The sequence below is a fragment of the Triplophysa rosa genome, linkage group LG2 (genome assembly GCF_024868665.1).
Source record: "Triplophysa rosa linkage group LG2, Trosa_1v2, whole genome shotgun sequence".
Lineage (NCBI taxonomy): Eukaryota > Metazoa > Chordata > Actinopteri > Cypriniformes > Nemacheilidae > Triplophysa > Triplophysa rosa.
In genome coordinates this window covers 28,200,515-28,223,937 of record NC_079891.1, presented here as the reverse complement: position 1 = coordinate 28,223,937, position 23,423 = coordinate 28,200,515, and the positions used below count along the sequence as shown (strand labels likewise).

At 39.5% G+C, this 23,423-nt stretch overlaps 1 protein-coding gene across 2 annotated transcripts; it reads right to left on the bottom strand.

Annotated features, from left to right (window-relative positions):
- Positions 1-75: 75 nt before the first annotated feature.
- Positions 76-23,084, bottom strand: arhgef9a (Cdc42 guanine nucleotide exchange factor (GEF) 9a). Of its 2 annotated transcripts, XM_057328664.1 has the most exons (11): positions 22,906-23,084; positions 14,901-15,080; positions 14,231-14,314; positions 8,676-8,891; positions 7,814-7,993; positions 7,500-7,732; positions 7,209-7,338; positions 5,829-5,960; positions 4,677-4,920; positions 4,483-4,551; positions 76-2,994 (listed from the first exon to the last, which is right to left on the bottom strand). In XM_057328664.1, the coding sequence occupies exons 1-11, from the start codon at positions 22,912-22,914 to the stop codon at positions 2,828-2,830; spliced, it is 1,644 nt and encodes a 547-aa protein (XP_057184647.1). In that variant the 5' UTR covers positions 22,915-23,084; the 3' UTR covers positions 76-2,827. The 2 variants fall into 2 exon arrangements, with proteins under 2 accessions (XP_057184647.1, XP_057184652.1); XM_057328669.1 differs by lacking the exon at positions 14,231-14,314.
- Between the last annotated feature and the right edge of the window lie 339 nt (positions 23,085-23,423).

Below are 23,423 nucleotides of genomic sequence, written 5' to 3'. Positions count from 1 at the left end.
TCTTAAGGCCATGGCCAATTCATAGATAAAAAACACTAAAATCACTTAATTTGACATTTTAATAGGCATTTATGTGTACACCACATTATTAATGTTTGAATAAATGCAATAGATATTGTTGTATTTTTAAATTGGCATGTTGAAAATACTTATTGCGTCATTGACCCTTACACAACTGATTTCACTGTAATGTAATAACTAGATGTACGTATTCTAAAGAAACAAAACATTTTCAAGAAAATGTGGGAGATGCCTGACCATCCAAAACTCCCCACTACAGAGGATGGTTGCTATGCGGGTATTTATTCTTGCAAATTTATGATGGTCCGGTTGGATTTAAAGCCGTTGATTACTGGCCCAAAGGGAAAGTGTCCACACCCTTTAAAGGTTCCTACCCAAAAATGAAAATTCTGTCATGAATTAGTAAAAACAATACTAGGCCTACACTCTTAAAGGTGCTATATGATGCCATGGAAGAACCTTTTTTGTTTAAATACTTAATGGGAAAGAAACCTCTTTAAGGAACCATTGACTGGATGGTTCTTTGTGGAACCAAAAATGATTCTTCTATGGCGTTGCTGTGAAGAACCTTTAAAGCACCTTTATTTTTAAGATTGCAGGCAAACCTAGACGAACCAAAAAGGGATGATTTTATTAATCAGATTAGTTTGTCAAGAAGGCACTGAAAGGTCTTTTTTGACTTCTTATTCTGCATGACTCAATCATTGCATTAGATTTCTAGTCATATAATCCTAAATAAATTACAGCTGTTTCATTTGTAATTCAACTTTTTATTACACTGAAAATAATATATTTGTGGATATTTCTTCAACCAAAGGTTAATTACACATACTGTATATATTCTCGATTATGAATTTGACATATTTTCCTAAATGTAATTCTTCATAAATAAAACGGCATGTCACATTCATCCTGCGAATAGACAGCAGAAACAAGACCAGAGGAAGAATATATTCAGTTCCACTCTGTTGTATCCATAATGAAGTTTATTATGAAATAATGATATAATGTTCTTATTTTAATCAGATCACTGAATCAAAAATATTAAACTGATATTTTTCTTTGTAACATAATTATAGTTTCATGTGGCACTTAGTACACACGTGTGACATATTTCTTCCATACGACCCTCTTGCATTTTTTCGTGCCCTAACGGGTCTTTAACACTCCAGCAGAAACTCTAAAATATATAAAGAGGATCAAGATGGAAAAAATATCACACTATAATAGAATAAATAATGTTTTATAGCAATACTTTAAATATCGTGATTGGACTAAATACTATCTTTTGAATCAGACAAAACCCGAATATACAGAAATGAAATTTTGCACAAGTCCCGTTAATGTAGGACAAAAATAAATAAATAAATACTATGTGTAATTTATACATACATATTATATATATATAAATTATATATAATATATATATATATATACAGTATATATAATCAAAACAACAAAAAAATGAACTATATCATGCTAATCCTAGCAGCGATAACCAAATTTGCTGATTTAATTTTCGCCTGAGAAGTCACATGGGGGGTACCAGCTCATGGGGTTGGCATTGCCACATGCCAATGTACCTGTTTGAGGACAATTTGGCAACCGGACTATTTTGGCACATTAGAGATGAATTGGCACATCACTAGGAGGTTGATCGGTGGGATTACAGTCATCTTGTTCCATGGATTGTTCCTCATCCAAACGGATATCTGTTGAATTCCTCAGATGGAAACAGGGCTTAGAGGCGGTGTTGTTCTCACTTTAGTGTAATTAGCAGGAAAGAAAATCTGAGTAATATTAGTAAACATCTGATCAGGTTCTCAGGTCTGATGTCAGACTGCGCTGATGATGTCTGAGAGGAAACAGTGATGAAGCAAAGGCTCTCCTCTAATCCGGGCTACAATGGTCCACAGTCCAACTAGACTTTTTTAGAGCAGAACCATTCTCGTTTCAAGGTGTCCCGGGTCTTTAAAGCTCCAGCGAACCAAAATGACTTCAAGCCTGATCGATTAAATTGATTGTACGTAAATGTCAACGTGGTTCTGTTATATCCACTGTTCCAGTAGAACACGATTGGCGTGAGCAAACTTGTAACCATTTTGCCGACCGTAATACGCTGCTCTTTGAGACTTTGACCCGTACGAATAGAGTAACACAAATAAAAATACCTGCAATGACCTCATGCAAAACGAACTGAAGAGTGCAGCAGGATCCATTCAAAAAATAAAACGTGAGGTTTTGTCCAGGCTTGAAATGTTGGGAAAACGCATGATAATATGGAACTTGAGACCGATAGAGAAAAAGAGAGATTGGGTGAGAGAGAATGCCCTGAATAGTCACAGTGCACGGAGGAACACCAGGGCGGCGCGACACAGAGCAGAGTCATTACGGTGTTGTAGTGCTTCAAAAGGTGAAAATCTCTTTCTGACGATTGTGTGTAGAGAAGAATAAACAACAACAGAAGATCATCCTTACTTCATCATTTAAAACCTCTCTCTAAGAGAAGAGTGCTGAGGAAGAAAATGTGGTTGGGTTTCCAAGAGCGCGTGTGGATATGGTTTATTTTTAGTGAGTTACAATATATAGTGTGCAGAATTCAGTGCAACCAGCCCAGCAAGATGTCCCCATAACCCCAGAAAAAACAACAACTGGTAAACCTCAGTAAAGCGAGGTCCATCCTCTCTCATGTAGTAGTTTGTGTGTCGTGTCGCTCCTCCTAACGTCCGTAGATATATCTTAAATAGAATAGTGCTTTTCCAGAAATACAGAGGCTGGTGTCTCCATCCCCTGGTGGTTGTGTGGTCTATTTTTTAAAGGGAGCTAACCGACTGAAGTTCTGCCAGAAGGGAGATGTGCTGCGTTTGGACTCGTATTCATATCCGTCGGCCTGCCCGTCTGGGAGGAGGTACTGCCCGGGGTTCATGGGGTCCAAAGGAGGCGGGTATGCTGGAGGTACTGACCGGCCCACACCTTCGGAAGAGAAGAATACACAAAGATCAATTGGAATTGGTGCTTTATGTTGCTGATGGATTTCTGTGTCATTTTAGAACACTGCAAAAAATGACTTTCTTACTTTCTTACGTCTTTTTTTCTTGTTTTCCAGTAAAAATGTCTACAAATTCTTGAATCAAGATGCATTTTCTCGATGAGCAAAATGACCTAAGAAAATAAGTCTTGTTTTTAAGTACAAAAATATGAAATTTCAGTGAATTTGTGTTTAAAACAAGCAAAAAAATCTGCCAATGGGGTAAGAAAAATAATCTTGAATTAAGGTTGACCTTTTTCTAAATCACTCAATTCAAGATTATTTTTGTTACCCCATTTTTTTTTTAACTAAAAACAAGACTTATTTTCTTAGGTCAGTTTGCTCATCAAGAAAATGCTTCTTGATTCTAGAATGTTTAGACATTTTTACCGGAAAATAAGAAAAAAAAAACTTAGTAAGAAAGTCATTTTTTGCAGTGAAGAATCAAAGACAACAATTTGTGACCCTGGACCAATAAACCAGTCATAAGTAGCACGGGTATATTTGTGTCAATAGCCAACAATACATTGTAATGGTCAAAATCATTGGTTTTTCTTTTGTGACAACAATCATTAGGATATTAAGTAAAGATCACGTTCCATGAAGATATTTTGTAAATTTCCTACCGTAAATATATCAAAACTTATTTTTGTGAGTGGATGCAGCAAAATCGCAAACAAAAATGGCCGCAAACACGCCTAACAAGCTTTGCTCGCTGCTGCCCGCTATTTGGGAATCACCCACTCAAGTTTGGTATCTTTGTAAATCTTAAAATTTCATCTTTCAGGTTCATCTACTTCCCACAGTGTCATTACAGCGGTAAGACAAAAGAGAGCTTTAAAACAAACCTGTTTCTTCTTAGCAAAGGCTTGCTACAGCGTCTCTGATGGACAACTTTAAAGGCGATTTTCTCAATATTTCGATTTTTTTTGCACTCTCAGGTTCCAGATTTTCAAATCGTTTTATCTCGGCCAAATATAGTCCAATCCTAACAAACCATACATCGATGGAAAGCGTATTTATTCCACTTTCAGGTGATGTGTAAATGTCCATTTCAAGAAACTGACCCTTATGACTGGTTTTGTGGTCCAGGGTCACATTTATGCTATTGTTTAGTTGCTGTCTCACGTGATGAACATTTCAAGGGTCTATGCATCAAATCCCACAGACTCAAAATGGCTTACTGCTTTTCGAAAATGTTCTTCTTTTATAAAAAGTAATGTAGTCTAAACTACTAAAGCAGTATGCAGTTGCCAAGCCATGTGCATTAATATAGAATATGTGGTCACAGGTGCGTTTATAGTCACTTCGAACGTGACTTATCTGATCAATCAGAACGATGCGTTTTATTATTAGAATTACAGTATATGACATCTGGAATCCACTTCTGTATAATCTCAGCTAACAAGAAACAGGCTTAAAACATCGCATGCCTTTCTGTTTCGTGACTCTCCTAACGGTCAGGGCTGCTTGCCTCTTCTGATACTCCGAGATTTCAAACCCTAAAGGCACAAAATGACAGACAAATACATGAAATTACATCTGAGAATGTGGGAAAGCACAACATTTTGGAAATCGTTGAGATTATTGTAATCAGTTCAGAATTGCTTGCGATGCAAGTTCTTACCAATCTTCTCATCTTCTTGCACCATTTTTCTTTCCTCCTGAAACCCTCGAAGCCAACGGATTTTCTCCTCCAGCTTTTTGGGCAGAAACAGATGGATCTCGTCCGTGTCTTTGTTGGCCAGTTTGAAGGCGTTCTTCACGCTGACGTTAAAATCATCGTCTCGACCGTCGATGGCGTCAATGACCTCATACCGATCCATTTCAATCCGGCCTTTATAGTAGAGAATATCACGGCGAATGAGATCCTGTATAAGGCGAAGATGAATTATTATTCCGTCTGTAGTGAGTAAATCATCCCTGTGTGCTGGCAAAAGATCCAGACAGATTCTTGAGAGAATGAAGCTACTGTTGTGTAGATTTATTGATTTTTCTGTACCAACACACAGCCTCTGCTGCCTTCTACTACCTCTAATAAATCCCTCTCCATGATAATCGCTGCACCGACCCGCATCCCCCCGACCCTTAACGGCCACTTCAGCATGTTAAAAGTCTGATGATAAAAAGATGCCTGCACAAAAAACACACAAATCATGTGTGTTTATGTCTGTCTTTCGCTTTAATTGCACGCGTTCAATCTGGCATGGACTTCACAAGTGTGTGCGAAACCTGATGACACACATTTTCCCAGCAAGATCTGAAAATGTTCCAAAGAGCACCGTGTGTGCTTCAGTGGAAGATAATAAGACGACCAATGTTAAAAAATGTGCTTATTTATAGAAATATGCAACTTTTTATTTATTTAACACAAAATTACTAAAAATAAATCTATTGATAGAAATGCAATATAATATGCATAACTATGTCTTCAGATGTGTATTAAGACCTTACACAATGAAGCGTTATGTTTTTATTACCTTAGAATGAGCTATTCCCATCTACATACACCACAGGTCCCCTTGGATGGAATTAGAACACCATGTTGTTTCTACAGTAGCCCTAAATGGACAAACTGCTCTACAGAGCGCGTTTCATAAATACGTTATATCCTTCTGCAAAGAAGCGAAAATGTGACGACATCTTAGTCCTGCGTCAGCTCTCTCTCTCCCGATTCTTCTCTCTACATGTAATTCCTGATTCTCTTTCTATCTGTCTAGAAGCATCACTTTATGTTCACAGGTTTCGTTTCCCTCATTTCTACACCCATGTGTCCTACCTTCTTGCAGAGGACCATCTGATGATCAAACAAAAAGAAGATTCTGGTTTGGCTGCGCCCGTACGGTTGATATATCCAGGACATCTCCCCAGTGTACACGAGTTCTGAGCTCCTGTCCAGAATATCCTCACCCTGCACGCACACAAACACGACTGATATTATATTTATCATAACGGAAATCTAAGACCATACACACTCTCCACACAAACAAAATCTTATTTAAATGCTAAATAATATACACAGATCAAATGTAAAACAGCAGCTTATGGCAAGTTTTCATGGGTGGCATTTGTTTCTTGTTTTATATCTCTCTTCTACACATGTTTGTTCGTTTAAAACAGTATTTTTAGTACTGTTATTTTGAAAAAAAATAAGAGACCATTCCAAATTTTAATTTAATCCATATTTCTAGATGTATTGTGGCCATTCCAGTCCAGTGTCTGTTAAATTTCAACAAAATCAAACCTCAGGAGTGACAAAGTGCTTCCAACAGCAACGTGAAAGACTGACAGCATGACGAGACACATGAAAACTGTGATAACAAATATTTTTTGACCTGTTCATAAATACATGTACAAATATTCCTGCTGTATTGCTAAAAAGTGAATATGAACTTGTTTTCTTTGCAGTATTCTTATTTAAAATTGGTGGGAAATATTGTTAGTAGTTTACAGAATTAAACAAAAATGTAAATTTTACCTAAGCACACACCTACAAACTCAGAAAAACAGAAAATAATTTTGAAGGTGGTCTCTACATTTTTTCCGAGGCTGTATATACATCAGCACCAGAGGCGGCCCTCCCTATAAGTGAACTAAGCGGCTGCTTAGGGCCTCACCGTCACTAGGGGGCCCCCAAGAGCACATGAAATTACAGCTTTTTTGGTGATATATTCACAACACACATCCATTTTCTCATGTAGGGCCATACACACTATTTTTTTCAGTGGTGTGTGTCAAAATTTGTGTGGCTTTAAAAGGGTGTTTAAAAAATGAAAATGATTTTTAAAATAAAATCTTTGCAAATAGTTAGATGAATTGAACAATAACCTTTGTATGGTCTGTGCTCAAAATGTTAAGGGACAGTTCACCTAAAATCACAATACACTTGTAATGCAAGGTTTATGTGTTTTTGTTTTTATAACATTCATGCATCCCAAACACAGCTACAACTAATAAAATTGGGTGTGTTAGATTTAAAGTGTGCATGCAAATAATCAAACATTGACAATAGTCGATTGTATTAGGGGTACCCCAAATAAAATTATGCTTAGGGCCCCGAAAAGGCTTGGGCCGGCACTGATCAGCACAATTAAAAGTGAGATATTATTTAGTTGCAGACTCTTTAAAAATCAAACTTCTCAAAATACAAGTCACATACCTCCCAGTCCAACACCGAAGCCTGCCATTGGGCGATTTTGTCAATGTTCTCAAGCCGTCGTTTACGTTCGTTGATTTGCTGAGTGACATTTCTCATTACAGCTAGTGCTGCAGCCACATACCGATAATCACTGACAGATGAAAAAGAAGAAAACAAGGCCTGTCAAAATGATAAGTGGAAACCAGATATGTCACTCTACTGTATATCCTTGCAGAATTTCTCATTTACGCTATAATATATTTTATGGAAGCATCCCATAATATCTGCATGACTCGACACGTGTGTGTGTACCTGTGTTCCTGTACTGTGTATTTCAGTAACTCTCCCAGCTGTAGAGGGTATTTGCAGATTTTCTGGACTGGCGTGAGCAGGTAGCCGTCGATGGCGATGTCAATCATCTGCTGGACCAGTCGACACGCTTCGAAGAAGTGCTGGTACCTTGCATCTCTCATGAGACGTGTGAGCTCCATGCAAGCGTCGACGTGGTTGTTACAGTATTCAGAGTAGATCCAGAATCCGTCTTGCTGTAAATATTTAAACACGTTAGTTTCTCTGATTATATGATGGTTTTTGTCTATATGATCAGTGTTTGTTTGTGTACAGACGTGTTCTAAGAAGCAGGGTCCGATCTCGCTGAGATGAGGCTCCTCCGTGTTGAATTGTTTCTCTAGATCTCTGACGAAGCTCAACTGAAATCTGTAAATGTCCTCGATGTTCCCAAAAATCACCTTCAGCTGATCGTCATTAAACATGTCTCTTCTCTTTTTACACTGACGGAGATAACCCTAAAACACACACACACACACACAGATAGAATTTGTTCATTGAAGACAATTCCATGCAAATGTCAACCTTAAGATGAAAAAAATCACGTTTTTACCCAAGGTTTTCACCATTCTGATATTTAGTGGTTTACATACCCATGTGAAGTCTCAAAGTTTTTAAAGCATCTTTTTTTGGTGTCTTTAAAGCATAGTTTTCTATAGCCAGTTAAGTGAATTGTCACATCCATAACGGTCCGTATTCTTCATAAATGTTATAATCTTTGAAGAGCCATTAGTTGTCCATTTGTTAGGTATAAAATATATTAGTATATTGTCTCTCAAAAAAGTGCACATTCATTTTTCCCTCTTTTAAAATATGCATATTTTTTATGTATGGACTCTATCATCACAGGTTTAGTCAAATAGAAACATATAGGTATAGTTCAATATATTGATCATTGTGAAAAGCACTATAGAAATAAAAGTGGACTGAATTCAAGTCACATTGATAAGTCACATACCTACCATGCAAAGGCCTTGTTTTGGCCCACCAAAATCATGATATTAACTGAACATTGGATGTCTTTGATGTAATTACAGAAATGTGACAAGTGAGATCTATTAAATATCCTGACGCAGTGAAATTAAATAAAAAAGTTCAAATTTCCCTCTGGTAAAGCAGCTTCATATGTGTGATTGTTACCTCACAGATGTCCTTTAGGTGCTTGATGTAATGTCGTTCTGTGCTCATGATCTCATTGATGACATTGGCTCTCATCTGGTCTCGGTTCTGGATGGGCTGGCCCAGACACAGGCAGTCGGTGCTGGGGTTCGGGCTGGCCTCCGCGTGGCCGTTCTGCACCTCGCTGGAGCTTTCGGCAGCCTCCACCGCAGTGTTTTCCTCTTGATTTACCCATAACTAAAACACACACATTAAGACAAACGTGCCTTGATCTACAAGCCCTGCTATTATCAATTCAAGTAATCACAATAATTGTGCGCTCATTCGATTAGCGTTCGGCTCAGAGCATACCCCGTTAACAGCGTGAGTGCGTTCATAAAGGTTATTAAAGTTATCTAAACGGGGCTTTAAAAGCATCAGAGGTTACGCTGATCTCGGAGAAAGTCACAGCGACGCCCTCTCGTGGCACTACTATGAAATGCGTTACGCCACATGAGAGGTTTTGCTGTAAACATGTAGGAAGGCCATAAATAAATGTGGGTTTAGACCTGGGACATATCTGCCGAGACAAACACAGATAAGCCGGGAGAGGGGAACAGAAGGAGGGTGATACAGATGTGTGCAGTTGGTTGTATGGCTGAGAGAATCTTATGCGATTTTATTTGTCCTGATTATGTAACGGATCATTTGCTTTCCCAGGTGAGCCTACTGATGTGAGCACACATGCGTGCACTTACAGACTCTCTCTCTCTTTCTCCCTCTCGCTCACACACAAGCCCACGTAAATACTAAAAGATTTGCATGCCTGCACACCTATGCACACAATAAAAACACTATTACACAGTAACACACACATAAAACACACACATTTCTTATTTTTTTAAATCATGGTGAGCGCTCTCTGCTGACTTCTATATAGTAAATGTTATATTTTATATTGTAATATATACCCCAACCCTTACAGCTCCCCCTTAAAGTGATAGTTCACCCAAAAATGAACATTCTGTCATCATTTTCTCACCCTCTTGTCATTTCAAACCTTTATGGCTTTCTTTCTTCGGCAGAACACGGAAGAGGATATTTTGAAGAAAGTTGATAACCGAACAGCACTGGCCCCCATTCACTTCTATTGTATGGACACAAAACCAATGCAAGTCAAGAAAAACAAAATATCTTCTTTTGTGTTCTGAGGAAGAAAGAAAGTCAAACGGATTTGAAATGACAAAAGGGTGAGTAAATGATGACAGAATGTTTATTTTTGAGTGAACTATCCCTTTTTTTTGTTGCTTTTTTGCATGAAAAATCTGTTTAAAATGATGTGCATTTTGCTTGATGCTATATCCACGCCACGACCAAGATGACTACCATTACTGGACAAAGCAACCAAAAAAAGAAAGAAAAAACAACCCGAAAATGACTTTGAATGTCTGTTGAGCTATTTTCCCACAATGACGCTGATTTTAGGTTTTACCCTCTTAAAATCTGACTCACATTTTTACTGACCTTATCCGCAGTCACAAACGCTTGCAAAATGAAATAAAAATAGATTCTCATGAATATACAAGTCTGTCACAGAGTCTGTTTACCCTGAAACCATCCAGAAAACTCTGTCACTCTCTCTCCTGTCACAGACAGAGCGTGACTCTCTGTTACTAAATAGAGTAATGGATACGATGTCTAATCTCTTGAAGGATGTTAAGATCTCATTAAAATCTCGAATTATAATTGTATACCTAGAAATCTTCGCTGAGCTTCTCAGTGCATTAGCCCCGGGCTTGCTGTCCTTCCTCATCCTCATCAAAACAATGACTAAGTTTAGTGATCCTGTTGTCCGAGTATACAACGTTTGCGCGCGAGATGCCACGCTTGTCTGATTGAAGCTGTCAAGGGATTACAAGAACAATAATGACGCAGATGTTGCACGGGCAGACACGCATGCACCTGCGCACACACACAGGTACACTTCCATCTTCTCTTCCCATCCTCTTAGTGTCCAATCTATTTTAGCCTCTCTCCCCATCTCTCTCACCCTCTCCTCCGAGAGCAATCTGTTTTTTTTGTCGGTTCTTGTCTTCTGTCCCCTAATGAAAAGTGACGTCTCGTTTTATGCTTCATGACTCAACCTCACTGAACAGTGAAGAGAAACACAGGACACAGCGGAACAGAGTTTACAGTGTTAAGGTGTCAGTGTCGTACACCAACCATTGGCCTCCATCTTGTTGCTTACATGAATACAACATTTATCCATTTCTTTTACCTGAATACTCTTTGACTTTGATTTGTGTGTCTTTGTCTTTAAGATGTTGACTGATAGGATCAGATTAATGGCCCATTCACACCAAAAATGACAACTATAAAGATAACTATAGAGAAAAAAATATTTTTAAAGGGACAGTTCACCCAAAAAATTAAATTCTGTCATCATTTCTTACCCTCGGGTTGTTCCAAATCTGTATAAATTCCTTTGTTCGGTTGAACACAGATAAAGAGATCTGGGAAAATGCTTGTAACCAAACAGTTCTTGGCCACCATTGACTACCATAGTAGGAAAAATGACAATGGTAGTCAAAAGTGCCCCAGAGCTATTTGCTTTCCTACATTCTTCAAAATATCTTCTTTTGTGTTAAACAGAACAAATACATTTATAAAGCAAATGCCCCTACTATGATTTAAGATTTTTAGATTTTTTAAGACTTAGATTTAAGATACTAAGTCATGCTAAACATGCACTTGCTCAGCTAATGTTTTTATTCAGTGACCTACAAAATCTGACAGTGGCATTTGAAGGAATTAAGTAATCAAATGAAATCTGTCATAAAATCATTCGAGAATTTAAACTGGTCGGCAAGATCGACTGCTCGTGCAAATCACTGTATAATGAGAAATCACATCAACTTTAATGTCAAAACACAGCAACTCAATGTGCATTTGCTTCAATGATTTTTAGACGTTTCTAGCCTAGTCTTTCTGTTTTGATCTGGAACAATAGAGCACAAACTATTTATTCATTCAAACATTAATGGGACACTCCACTCAAAAATGACAATTGTGTCACCATTTACTCACCCTGAAGTTGTTCCAAACCTGTAGAAATGTCTTTGTTCTGTTAAACACAAAGCAAGATATTTGGAAAAATGTAAGCAACACCATAGTAGGAAAAAGTATATCATTTTTGAATTTGTGTTGAACACAAAATTAGATATTTTGAAGAATTTAGGAAAGCAAATAGTTCTAGAGCACCTTTGACTACCATTGTCATTTTTCCCACTATGGTAGTCAATGATGTCCCAGAAATGTCAACATTTTTCTAAATATTTTTCCCAGAACAAAGACATTTCTACAGGTTTGGAACAACTTGGGCGGTGGGGGGGGAGGGGGGGGTAATTCATGACAGAATTTTCATTTTTGAGCAGAGTAGCCCTTTAAAAAGCATGTTCATTTATTTGTGACTATGTTTCATTTATATTCATGCACTAAACCTTCTGATTTCTGACCCAACAAACATCTTGAGTTGAAACCAACCAGCGTAGGTTAATTCAAACCTAGAAGTTGGGTTTGTCTAGATTTTACACAACCCAGCCCTTGTTTACCCTCAGTAACTACCATGCACATTCTCAAACTAGATTTGCTTGCGCACTCCTGCGCCACAACTGAATCTACGATGCCATGGAAAAATGTAAATGTAAATGTTATTAAAAAAATGTATCTTACCTAAGGAAGACTGGGTACAGTCAAATTCAATATCAGTGAAATGAAGACACATCTTTCAATAGTGTTGTCATTGCTGTCTGCACATCAATGTAGTGCAATCTATACTGTTAGCACAAGCCTAAATGTGTAAAAATAAACCAGATGGGGAAGCGTCGTCTTATAAATGATGGAAAATCCATCCGTGGTGGTGAAAGGGTTAACATGAAAACTCCTAATATGATGTTCCTGTAGCTCGATTGGTAGAGCACTGCGTATGCAGCACAAAGTCATGGGTTGGATTCCCATGTAACATACATACTGAATAGAAGCATCTGCCATATGTGTACATGTATACTGTTTTAACATTGCCCAAGATTCTATAGCCTTTCATTATAAAAATGCCATTGCTTCCGCCGTACATTGCGGTATTTCGTGTGCAGGCACAGCTTGTGTTGTGCGTGTGTGCTGCGAGTAAACGGTGAGCAATGATTTCTGATGACATATGAGCTCCAGGTCTCAGCAGGAGAGAGATGCCAAACCTGCAGGCCAGCGGCCCAGCGCCACCAACTGGTGTGACATAATGCCCTCAGACACTACTGCTCTCTCTCTCTCTCTCTCTCTCTCTCACACATACACTTTTTCTGACTGACTCCTCTGTTCCCTTCTCAGTTTGTATAAGAGATACCCAAAGGGTCAGAATACAACAGTGTCGTACATATTTCTATATATACAGTATGTGTGTGTTAAATATGTATGTCTGCGTGGACACAGGTGATATTCTCACACCTGTCATGCCCGAGAGAGCGGCTTACACAACCTGCCATCTGTGTGACTGTGTTTGGGGAGGAACAGGGTAACTGTTAGAAAAGAGAAAAAAAGAAGAGATAGCAAGAAAGCAAAAGGAGAAGTGAGGAATGCACTCAGGCAGCTATACGTACATATCTGAAGTTACCAAGTTACATAAAAGTCCCATTAAAAAGCACTCCACCTTCACCAACATACTCCTTTCACACACATCTCTATCCTACATCTGCCTCTATCCTTTCACTCGTGACCCGCACTAAAAGGGTTTATGATCATATTTTAGTGCTGAAAGTTGGATTGGTCAGAGAAAAGCAAACCGATGGATCCACAAACTCTGTTTCCAGTTATGCTATTTGGTCAACTGCAGTGAGTTTACAATTCAGAGAAATCATTCAAATGTCTGCATCAATAGGGTCACCAAGCTTGGATAGTTAAATATACCATAGTGTACTAAATGTACATCTATTTTCGTCTTAAACAATGTAATAATGATACTAGTTTTTACTTAAGTGCAGGGAAATCCTCCCAGGTGGTAAATTTAGGTGTGTGCATATTATGAACTGTTCTTCTCACATACTGTCAATGACGTATTTTACTGCAAAGCTGGTTGAAAATGCTTCTATTCATAATCTTTGTATGATATTAAATAGACAGACAACACGCATTTTCACATTCTGTAAGAGGGTTTGTCATAAGATTTGATCCCTTCCTATGGACGTTAACTAGGATGAGAGAGAGTAAAACTGCTGCCTGTACTGATGTCATTTTCTGCCGTGTTTTTGTTTATACATCCCACCACAAACAAAACAAGATGTCAAAAATATGGTCAAAAAAGCAGATATCAACAGTTTCCATCGTTGTTACATTTTATAATTCTAAAAAGAAACAGTACATTGACAAAATCTTGTTCCTCGACATTTTCTGACAGACCCAAGCGGTCATCGGCACTGCCATGGATGCGAAGCGCAGCGACTGTGGCGGCGGGAACGAAACGTTTGAACACAGCGACAGCATGTGAGCAGGAAGCGATGGGATGCATTCAACGGTAAAACGGTAAGCAGTGGTTTTGGAAAAAAACGCACCTTAGCCGTGGCGTTTGTGAGGCGTGATGCAGCGACAGGGTTGATATAAAAAAGCTGTTTGGTTTGAGGGGGGTGGGACTCCACCTTAGAGAAACAACAACATCAACACAAACAAGAGTTTGGGTATAAGCTGAGGGTTAAAGGGAAGAATATGACCTCTTCTGACAGAATATGAGGGAAAAAATCTGCTTTAGTAGTGTATTACTAAATGTGCCAAATGAAAATATTATGCGTATTGATGTAAATTTCTGTCTCGTGTTATTTAACCAGCTTTATAAGATTATGATTTAGATCCCTAGCGTTTCTTTAAGGGACAGTTCACCCAAAAATAAAAACACCCTCATGGTGTTCAAAACCTGTATATGACTCAATCTGAACACAAAAGAAGATATTTTGAGAAATGTCTCAGAGTTACCAACGTTCTTCAAAATAAGTCATACAGGTTTGGAATGACATGATGGTGAATAAATGCTAAATATTTTTGGATCATTTTTGGCTGAACTATCCCTTAAACTGTTAACAGCTGTGTGAAACAGGTGAGGTTATGCAGGCGTGTGTTATACGGATATGTTGGGCAGATGTGTGTTAGACAGGTGAGTATGCTGGGCAGGTGTTTGTTAGACAGGTGGCATTAGACAGGTATATGTTAGACTATCTATGTCTGACTCACCCTGACGAAGCTGGCGGGAAACCAGCCCTCCTCCTCGTCGATCTGACCCCACCACCAGTCCTTATTGGAGGCGTCCAAAACCTTGATGACGTCACCAGCCTTGAAGGCCAGCTCCCGGTCAGCCATGGTCACATGGTCCCATACTGCCTCAGCATTCACTACAGAGCCCCCACTGACCAGCTACAGGAAGAGAGAAGACACAGGATGAAACAGTTATGTAACATCAGAAACATTCCGGATTAACATCAAACAGTCACATGCTGGGGTCCACTTTAAAGTCAGCTCTGTTAAACCAAAACTGACAAGGGTGTTGATTGTATCACTGCTTTAATGCTACATCGCATTTGGGTTTGCTTTGCTTTTCTTCAATTGATTTGACTTGGATCCCAGCTCTGAAAGAAGGTACAAAAAGCGTTGGCAACATTTAGCCCCTCCCACTAAAAAAGGACATGTCCAAGTTTGGGTGTGCTGTGAGTTTGTCCAGTCATTGGATATTCACACAGTTAGTATTTGGGAGTGACAATTGTATTTATTAACAGGTGTGATTATCACATTTTCATATTTGTAAATAGAGAGAGAAGTGGATTGAATCGACGGGTATTCTATAAATATCAAAACTTTGTATTGCACCTTAAAGGAACAGTTCACCCAAAAATGACAATTCTGTCATCATTTACTAACTATCAAGTTGTATAAATTTCTTTGTTCTGATGAGCACAGAGATCGATATTTGGAAGAATGCTCGTAACCAAACGGTTTTTGGCCACCATTGACTACCATAGTAGGAAAAATTGCTTTATAAATTTCTTTGTTCTGTTGAACACAAAAGAAGATATTTTGAAGAATGTAGGACAGCAAAGCGTTCTGGAGCACTTTTTACCTCCATTGTCATTTTTCCTACTATGATAGTCAACGGGGTCCAAGATCTGTTTGGTTACAAGCATTCTTCCAAATATCTTTCTCTGTGTTCATCAGAACAAAGAAATGTATACAGGTTGCCATAAAAGGTTTGTGTCCCCTTACAAAAATAGTTCTCGATGACTTGTAATCTAAAATAGGTAAGCTCACAGCTCGAGGGAGATCACCTAGTGAAAAGTTCATGAAAGTAATCCATATGAACGCATGTGAACGTAAATGTGAAAAAGTTTTGGTCTGGTCTTACAGGACTTGTATTTCGCAGGCTCTATTTTTTTATGGTAGTTTAGAGCTTAGCTAGAATATTCCTTTTTAGTATGTGAGAGACAGAAGGAGAGAGAGCCTGTATGTGTAATGGGGGGATTGGATGTTTTAACATGTGCATTATAGTGTGTGTATTTAAAGGGATAGTCCACTAAAAAATGAATGAATCATCCTCGAGTTGTTAACCTGTATACATTTATTTGTTTGGTTGTACACAAAGAAAGATATTTGGGAAAATGTTAGCAACTGTGATTTCTGGGGCACCATTGACTACCATTGTAAAAAAAATTGTATAATGTTTGTGTTCTGTTGAACACAAAATGAGATATTATGAAGAACTTAGAAAACAACAGTTCAACTTTGACTACCATTTTTTGACTACCCCAAAAATCTCAGTTGCTAACATTCTTCTAAATATCTTTCTTTGTGTTTAACAGAACAAAGAAATGTATACAGGTTTAGAACAATCTGAGGTTGAGTAATTCATCACAGAATTTCCATTTTTGGGTGAACTATCTCTTTAATACGGATGTGCCAATGTTTAAACGGTTACTGATGTATGAAATGTGCTGTTTGCAGTCAGCCACAAGCAATATATTCCACAAACGAAGGTATCTGATAATGAAGAATTACAAAGCGACCACTCCATGTAAAATAAATCAGCTATTATTAGTCTACTGATATGACCAGAGTCATCACTTCACAAGCATATTGTTTCAAAGAACACCATTTTTTAAGCACTAACTTTTTAATGAGGAAAAAATTGCCAAGTGCACCTTCAAGCTGATATTTCTTAACGCAGACTCTGTCTCTCTCAATGTTGCAACGTGCTTCTCTTTCTCTCTAAAGGAAACAGGAGGCAGTAGGATTATGCAAATCAGTCAGCAAAACTGCAGTGGAAAAGCTGTGTTTCTGTCCCAGCCACATCAGATCTTACCAGGGCAGCTGATGAGGATCACGTACGACGCCTTAAACATCACAACTCATCCACAGCTAATTCTCATGTGAGATATTACCGCTGAAGGTGGCACTGCATGTACTGGAGCTGTAGGCTATCAACCACACACTGAAATGATTATACGGCACGCACACACACACACGCACCCTGTAAAATGATGTAACAGCCCATGAGATTATCAGATTGGATGAGGATGAATTTAGCAGGATGAAACGGTGTATCCACCAGCTAAACACAGCAATCTGTTCATAAACAGCCGTGTGGTAACACTAGCATTAGAGGTCTACGTCTGTGTGTGTGTGCGTTTCTGATTATCCTTCTCTCGATTTCTCTTGCCTTTATTCCTGCATGAATGAACTGTACTCAGGAACATTCTTTCTTTTGCTCTCTTGCTCGGTTTCTCGCATGCCTTCATGCACATATCTACAGCACTCCTGTCCTTTTGCCAACAGGCAGACCTCACACTCATTAGATTGATTATGTCTCACAGGTTTTTTGAGCTCTTCAACTTTTGACCCAAATCATTGACTTTTCGCTTAAACTGACATTTGACCAGAGCTGACAGTGCGAGATGGACAAAGTGGACACGGACGTCTAGGATTACGCAAGGGGACACCGTCAGGTATGGTCTTAAGGGAATTCAGAACTAAATGTCTGGTTCAGCAAGACTTCAACCATGGATTTTTGAAGTAATCACCATAGGTTCTGTATCACCAACCTTACTTGAATCTACACAGACTTTTGTTCTTCTTTTTCAAGTTATTCAAACGGTTAGTTTACCCAACAATAAATATTCTGTTATCATTTATTCACCCTCATGTTTTTCAAAACCTGTATCTGTATATTTCTTCTGTGGAACGCAAAAGAGGATATTTTGCGAAATGTCTTGTTGTGTGAGTACAATGGAAGTCAATGCAGGCCAATGTTGTTTGGTTATCAACATTCTTCAAAATATCATCTTTTGTGTTCTGCAGAAGAAAGAAAGTCATACAGGTTTGGAATGACATGAGGATGAGTAAATAATGACAGAAATGTTATTTTTGGGTGAACTATCCCTTTAAGGCCTGCATATAAATTCGCTCTGCTGTCAAACCCCTTTCACACTGAGAACGATAACTATAATTTTTTGGCCACTCTAAATTTAAGAGAATATCACACCTTTAACAATATTAATACAGAGGAACAATATCACTGGGACCAACTTTACAGAACATTTTTAGCTGAACAATGAACAATGAAACATTAAAGTCAAATTTAAAGGACTCACGCATTTCAAATGAATTGCAGCATATTATATTTATAGTTATCATTTTGGTGCGAATGGGCCTTAAAGGGCCAGTTCGCCCAAAAATCTGTATCAATTTCTTTGTTCTGATCATGAACACAGAGAAAGATATTTTGAAAAATGCTTGTAACCAAATAGTTCTTGGCCACCATTGACTACCATAATAGGAAAAAATGCTTAAAAATGTCCTTGTTCTGTTGAACACAAGAGAAAATATTTTGAAGAATGTAGGAAAGCAAACCGTTCTGGGGCACTTTTGACTATATTGTAATGTTTCCTACTATGGTAGTTAATAGTGGCTAAGAATGGTTTGCTTTCCAACATTCTTCAAAATATCTTTTTCTGTGTTCATCAGAACAAATACATTTATACAGAGGGTGAGTAAATGATGACAGAATTGTTATTGTTGGGTGAACTGTCCCTTTAATAAATTGCAGTCTTCTGGTCTGGACAAACAACAAAGCAGACGCTTCTCTGGGGGTGACCAGAAATAGCATTTCTCAATCATATGAGTGCTCACCCCAACGTCTGACACAAAATACCCATTTGGCCGTGTCCAATAACGTAATATCTCGACCCCACCCAGAACAAGTGCTGCAGGTTAGCACACCACCTCTCGCTGGCCGCCATCATTCCATCAAGGTGCTGCTTAAAACTGGAGGCGGCCCACTCGAGTTCTCTTTAACAAACAAAAAGCTTCGGATGTCTAGACAGAAAGGTGCGACACGAATGAATCGCCCGCTTCATTCAGCATCATTGTCGTTTCACCGACAAAACAGCCCTATAATTCAGAGAACTATAGCACAGCATTCTTCTCCAATGAGAGGGGGTAAGGAAACAGAACATCAGAGGATGCTGCCTCACCATAGACACACACGCACACACACACCTGACTGGGGAGGACGATTATGTAATCGGAGTACAGTGGGCTAGGAGTCTAAGAGAGAGAACTGGAGAAAGCACGTGGACAGAGAGAGAGAGAGAGAGAAAGAGAGAGAGAGAGAGAGAGAGAGAGAGAGAGGGAGAGAGAGAGAATGCATTAAAATGCAGCTCTGCTATCTATAAGAAAGCCTCTCGCAACCGCACACGCAAACTCGTATATCCATTAATTCTCATAATATCTTGCAGGAGGAGATAATAAAAGAAAATATGATCCGTACAGAGAGCGAAGTAACCATGTTTTAAGGAACTATCCAAGTTGGAGCTGCTTAGCGGTATGACGCCGCTTAAGCCTGTAATTCCCTTCACGTTTTGATGTGAATCATCCCAATAAAACATTTTGCTGTTTCTTGAGGTCTAATTTTAGATTATAAATGCTTTAAACCCATGCTGCATCGCCTACCCACATGGTTCCTAAAACAAATACATGCAGAGAAAAAGCACAAAAGCCTTTCAGGCATGAAAGATGCGAAAGCTCTGCGTGTGTGATACAGCTTATATCAAGTGACTGTGTGTGTGTGTCTGTGTGTGCGTGTGTGTGGATTCCCAGCCTATGCTCCTTGTGCAGATGTTTCTAAATCTGGCCATTTTCTTGGCTTTCCCACTCTTTCCCGCACTTACGTAGTCATATTTTCGGATGCACATGCCTCTCCATGTGAATATACACAGGCCCTGTAGAACAGTCCTGAAACTTCATCCCCTTCACCGCCACATCAGAACCTCCGTGTAATCTACAGAACCCTCATTCCGCAGTCGTTTTTTACAAAAGAGTTGTAGGGATCGGATGCCTTTTAAGATGTCTACAGAGAACAGGATTAGAAGCCGCTTGTGCATGTAAAGGGAATTCGTAACATTCATTATTAAAGACGCCAATGTACATATTCACTCAGAAAAGATGAACAGTATATTTTAGGGAATGTATATATATACTGTATATATATAGAGAGAGAGATGGAGATAGATCAATACAGATATAACAGCAAGAGAGACTATTTATTTCATTTTACAGTATAAAAATAGGGAATGTCCCATAGTGTTAATAAAGGCTTTTCATTGAAGTATACACCTCCACAAAGAGGCATTAAAAGTGTTTTACCTAAAGGGATAGTTCACCCAAAAATAAATTTTCTATCATTATTTATTCACCCTCATGTCCTTCAAAACCTATATACTGTATGTATGACTCTTTCTTCTGTGGAAAACAAAAGAAGATACTTTGAGAAATGTCTCAGTGGTTTTGTGTTCATACAATGAAAGTCAATGGGAACCGAAGTTCTTGGTTACCGTTCTTCAAATATCTTCTTTTGTGTACTCCACCAATGTCATTTCCGAGATGATTCATTGTTATTATAAATAACATTTTAATAAGATTATTAAGCCCAAACATCTTTGAACACTTTACATCGCTAGTTTACAATAACAGACACATCCAACTTGTAGGGAGAGAAGGATATATCCTGCCATAGCCTGGCATATACCGAATGACAGTGAGCATTCAACATCCCACACCGGTGCAAACTGATGTCTCAACGCATAATTGCAATGTGTTCTTACAACCTCTTCCCATGTGACAATCTGTTAAAATTTTCCGTCTGGTGTTTCTAATATTGGTCAAATGAAGAAGACATGAGGAAACACATTGATAAATGTGCTAAAGGTTTCATATCACATACAGTAGCAGTCACAGTCAAATGCAACGTTTACTTTGTGTCAAAGGAAAACAGAGCAGCCAATGTGTAGCAGGTATTAACAGGGTCATCTGTACTGCAGAATGTTTTTTCTAAGTGCTCAAAAATGAACGTACGCCCTAAGATCATGTACTGTTAGCAACTACGTTTCTAAATTTCATCAGTAGTCGGAGCAGCACACCATCGGTGAAGTTTCAGGACTAAAATTGTTTCCCCGTAGAGACAGTGAGTCAACGGCCCCTGCACTTCAGTGGGATGCATCCAAACCATTATGCTCCAACGCACAACGAAATCCCACATCTGCAAATATGTGCTCCCAGCGTGAACACGCGAAACACCAAAGACATGAGTTCAAGTGCCTGATTCACTTCAAATGCGGCTGATTCACGTTTTAGCTGATGGCAATAATTCCGTAATCCTTCTGAATAAGAGACACCAAACGCCTGTCTTGCACAAGGGTCCAGTTAAGGATAAGCGTGATATAAGAGTGGTTCGTTGAATTCTAATGAGCTTTGACTCACTTGTGGTCTACCCGTGCACATGAAGCATATGCGATGTTATTGAAACAAACCATCAGGTGCATGTGTTTAAAAGCAACCCCTTTTGTTAACAATGTAGAATAAAGCATGGCCATGATTTATGACCGTTCAGGTGCAACACCAACATTCTGTCATAGCTCCTTAAAGGACAATATGTTTAACATTATATGGGTCAACAGATCTATAATGCCCCGAACATTGTGTTAGCAGTGCAAAGGGTATGATTCCCAGAGGACGCACAAAACCTGATAAATGTATAACTTCGTGCACAACGCGAAACGTAAATATGTTTTATCAGTTTGATGGTGCATTGGAAACTAACGATGCGAGTGCATTCATGGCACAGCGAGTTCGCAGGATGGGTTGACAGGGTGTCCCCTGTCGTCAGGCACCTGTGAACATCTGATGGCTTTGCTAAGCCCGAATGAAAATGTGACTGATTTCACTGACACACCTCAGTCATTCCCTCAACAGTTTTCAAAGAAAACAAAATAAGCGAAGGTCCTTTCACGTGCGAGTGTTGGACGCCGCACAAGGCCCCAAGAGTGTTGTGCGCGAGCTTCACCGTCAACGCACCTGCAGCTCAAATGAAACGTTTCATCGGCCTCCGTCGCATGTTTTCTCGAATTTAAACCTTTTTCTGTTCTCTCGAAAGCTTGACAGAAGCCAAAGGTGCGTCATTACCTGCCCAAAGCATAATGTCATCCTCGACCGCGAACGAATGAGACAAAAACGGCGCTCGCGATTTGGCACAAATAAACTGCGCACCGCCGATCACGTCTGTAAAACAAACGCAGGCGCCGCTCTCCGGCACTTGACTACAGAACTCCGTTGCGCTCGGACCGTTCACAATCAATAAACGCGAAACGCGTATTCGCACCGGAATGAACCTCGAAGCGCCGCAGCAAACACTACGAAATTTACGCACACGCATACCAACGCAAATCGCACTCCGATCAAAGGTGAGCGGTTTATAACTAGGCGCGTCAAAGTAACGGACACCGTGACACGTTTACGAGCGCAAAATATACCAACGTCATTGACGTGCCCGAGGCGGCGCTGAGATGCTGGGTATCCCCCTCTGTCGCGCGCTCGCTCCTTGTCTCCCGTTTCCATAGCACTGGAACGGTGCGAGTCTCTCTGCGAGGGTTGCGGGCAGCATCCATTAGCCGTTCATGCAACGCAACCTCTCTGGTGAACAGTTCAATCAAATAAAAAAAATGACAGATTACTCTCCAACGCAGAGACGACACCCTCTCGCTTTCGCGTTGATAGCGACCTCTATTTAGAATGTGTATATCCACCATCGCAAAAATAAGACTTAACACCCCCTCCCCCCTTTTTTCTAGCCGTCGGTAAGCCTGAAGAATGGCGCTTTTGGGAGCATCACCGGAATCACAGTCAGCATCACCCTCACCTTCATCATCCTCAGGGTCAGTCCTGGTCCTGGATCTGTGTCCTTTCCGCAGGTTCGAGCCAGCTGCGCCCCTGGATCCGCGCCCCCGTGAGCAACGCGCGGTGTATGGACGAGAAACGCACGTCCGGTTAGGTACTGTTCTGTTCTCACGGTGAGGTGGGAGTCTGCGTATCTCTCTCTCTCTCTCTCTCTCTCTCTATGAATAGAGCTGAAGCATGGGCGGCGCTTACTGCACACTGCACACACATACACGGAGGGTCCGACCATCAGTCAAAAGCAGGGGTGCTTTCCTCTGCTATTGAGAAGGCTACAAACATTACATAATCATAAAAAACAGCAGAGGATACAAAATAATGGTGAACTATTGGCTCCCAGGGACTCACATCATCATCATCAGTGCAGGAAAGAAAATGTCCAATAAGCAAAAAAACAAAGACCTGGACAAAAATTGCATACTGCTTTAGATCATTCAGCAGTTCAGAGACAACCAGACAGGACAATAAACAATATCTGTTTAA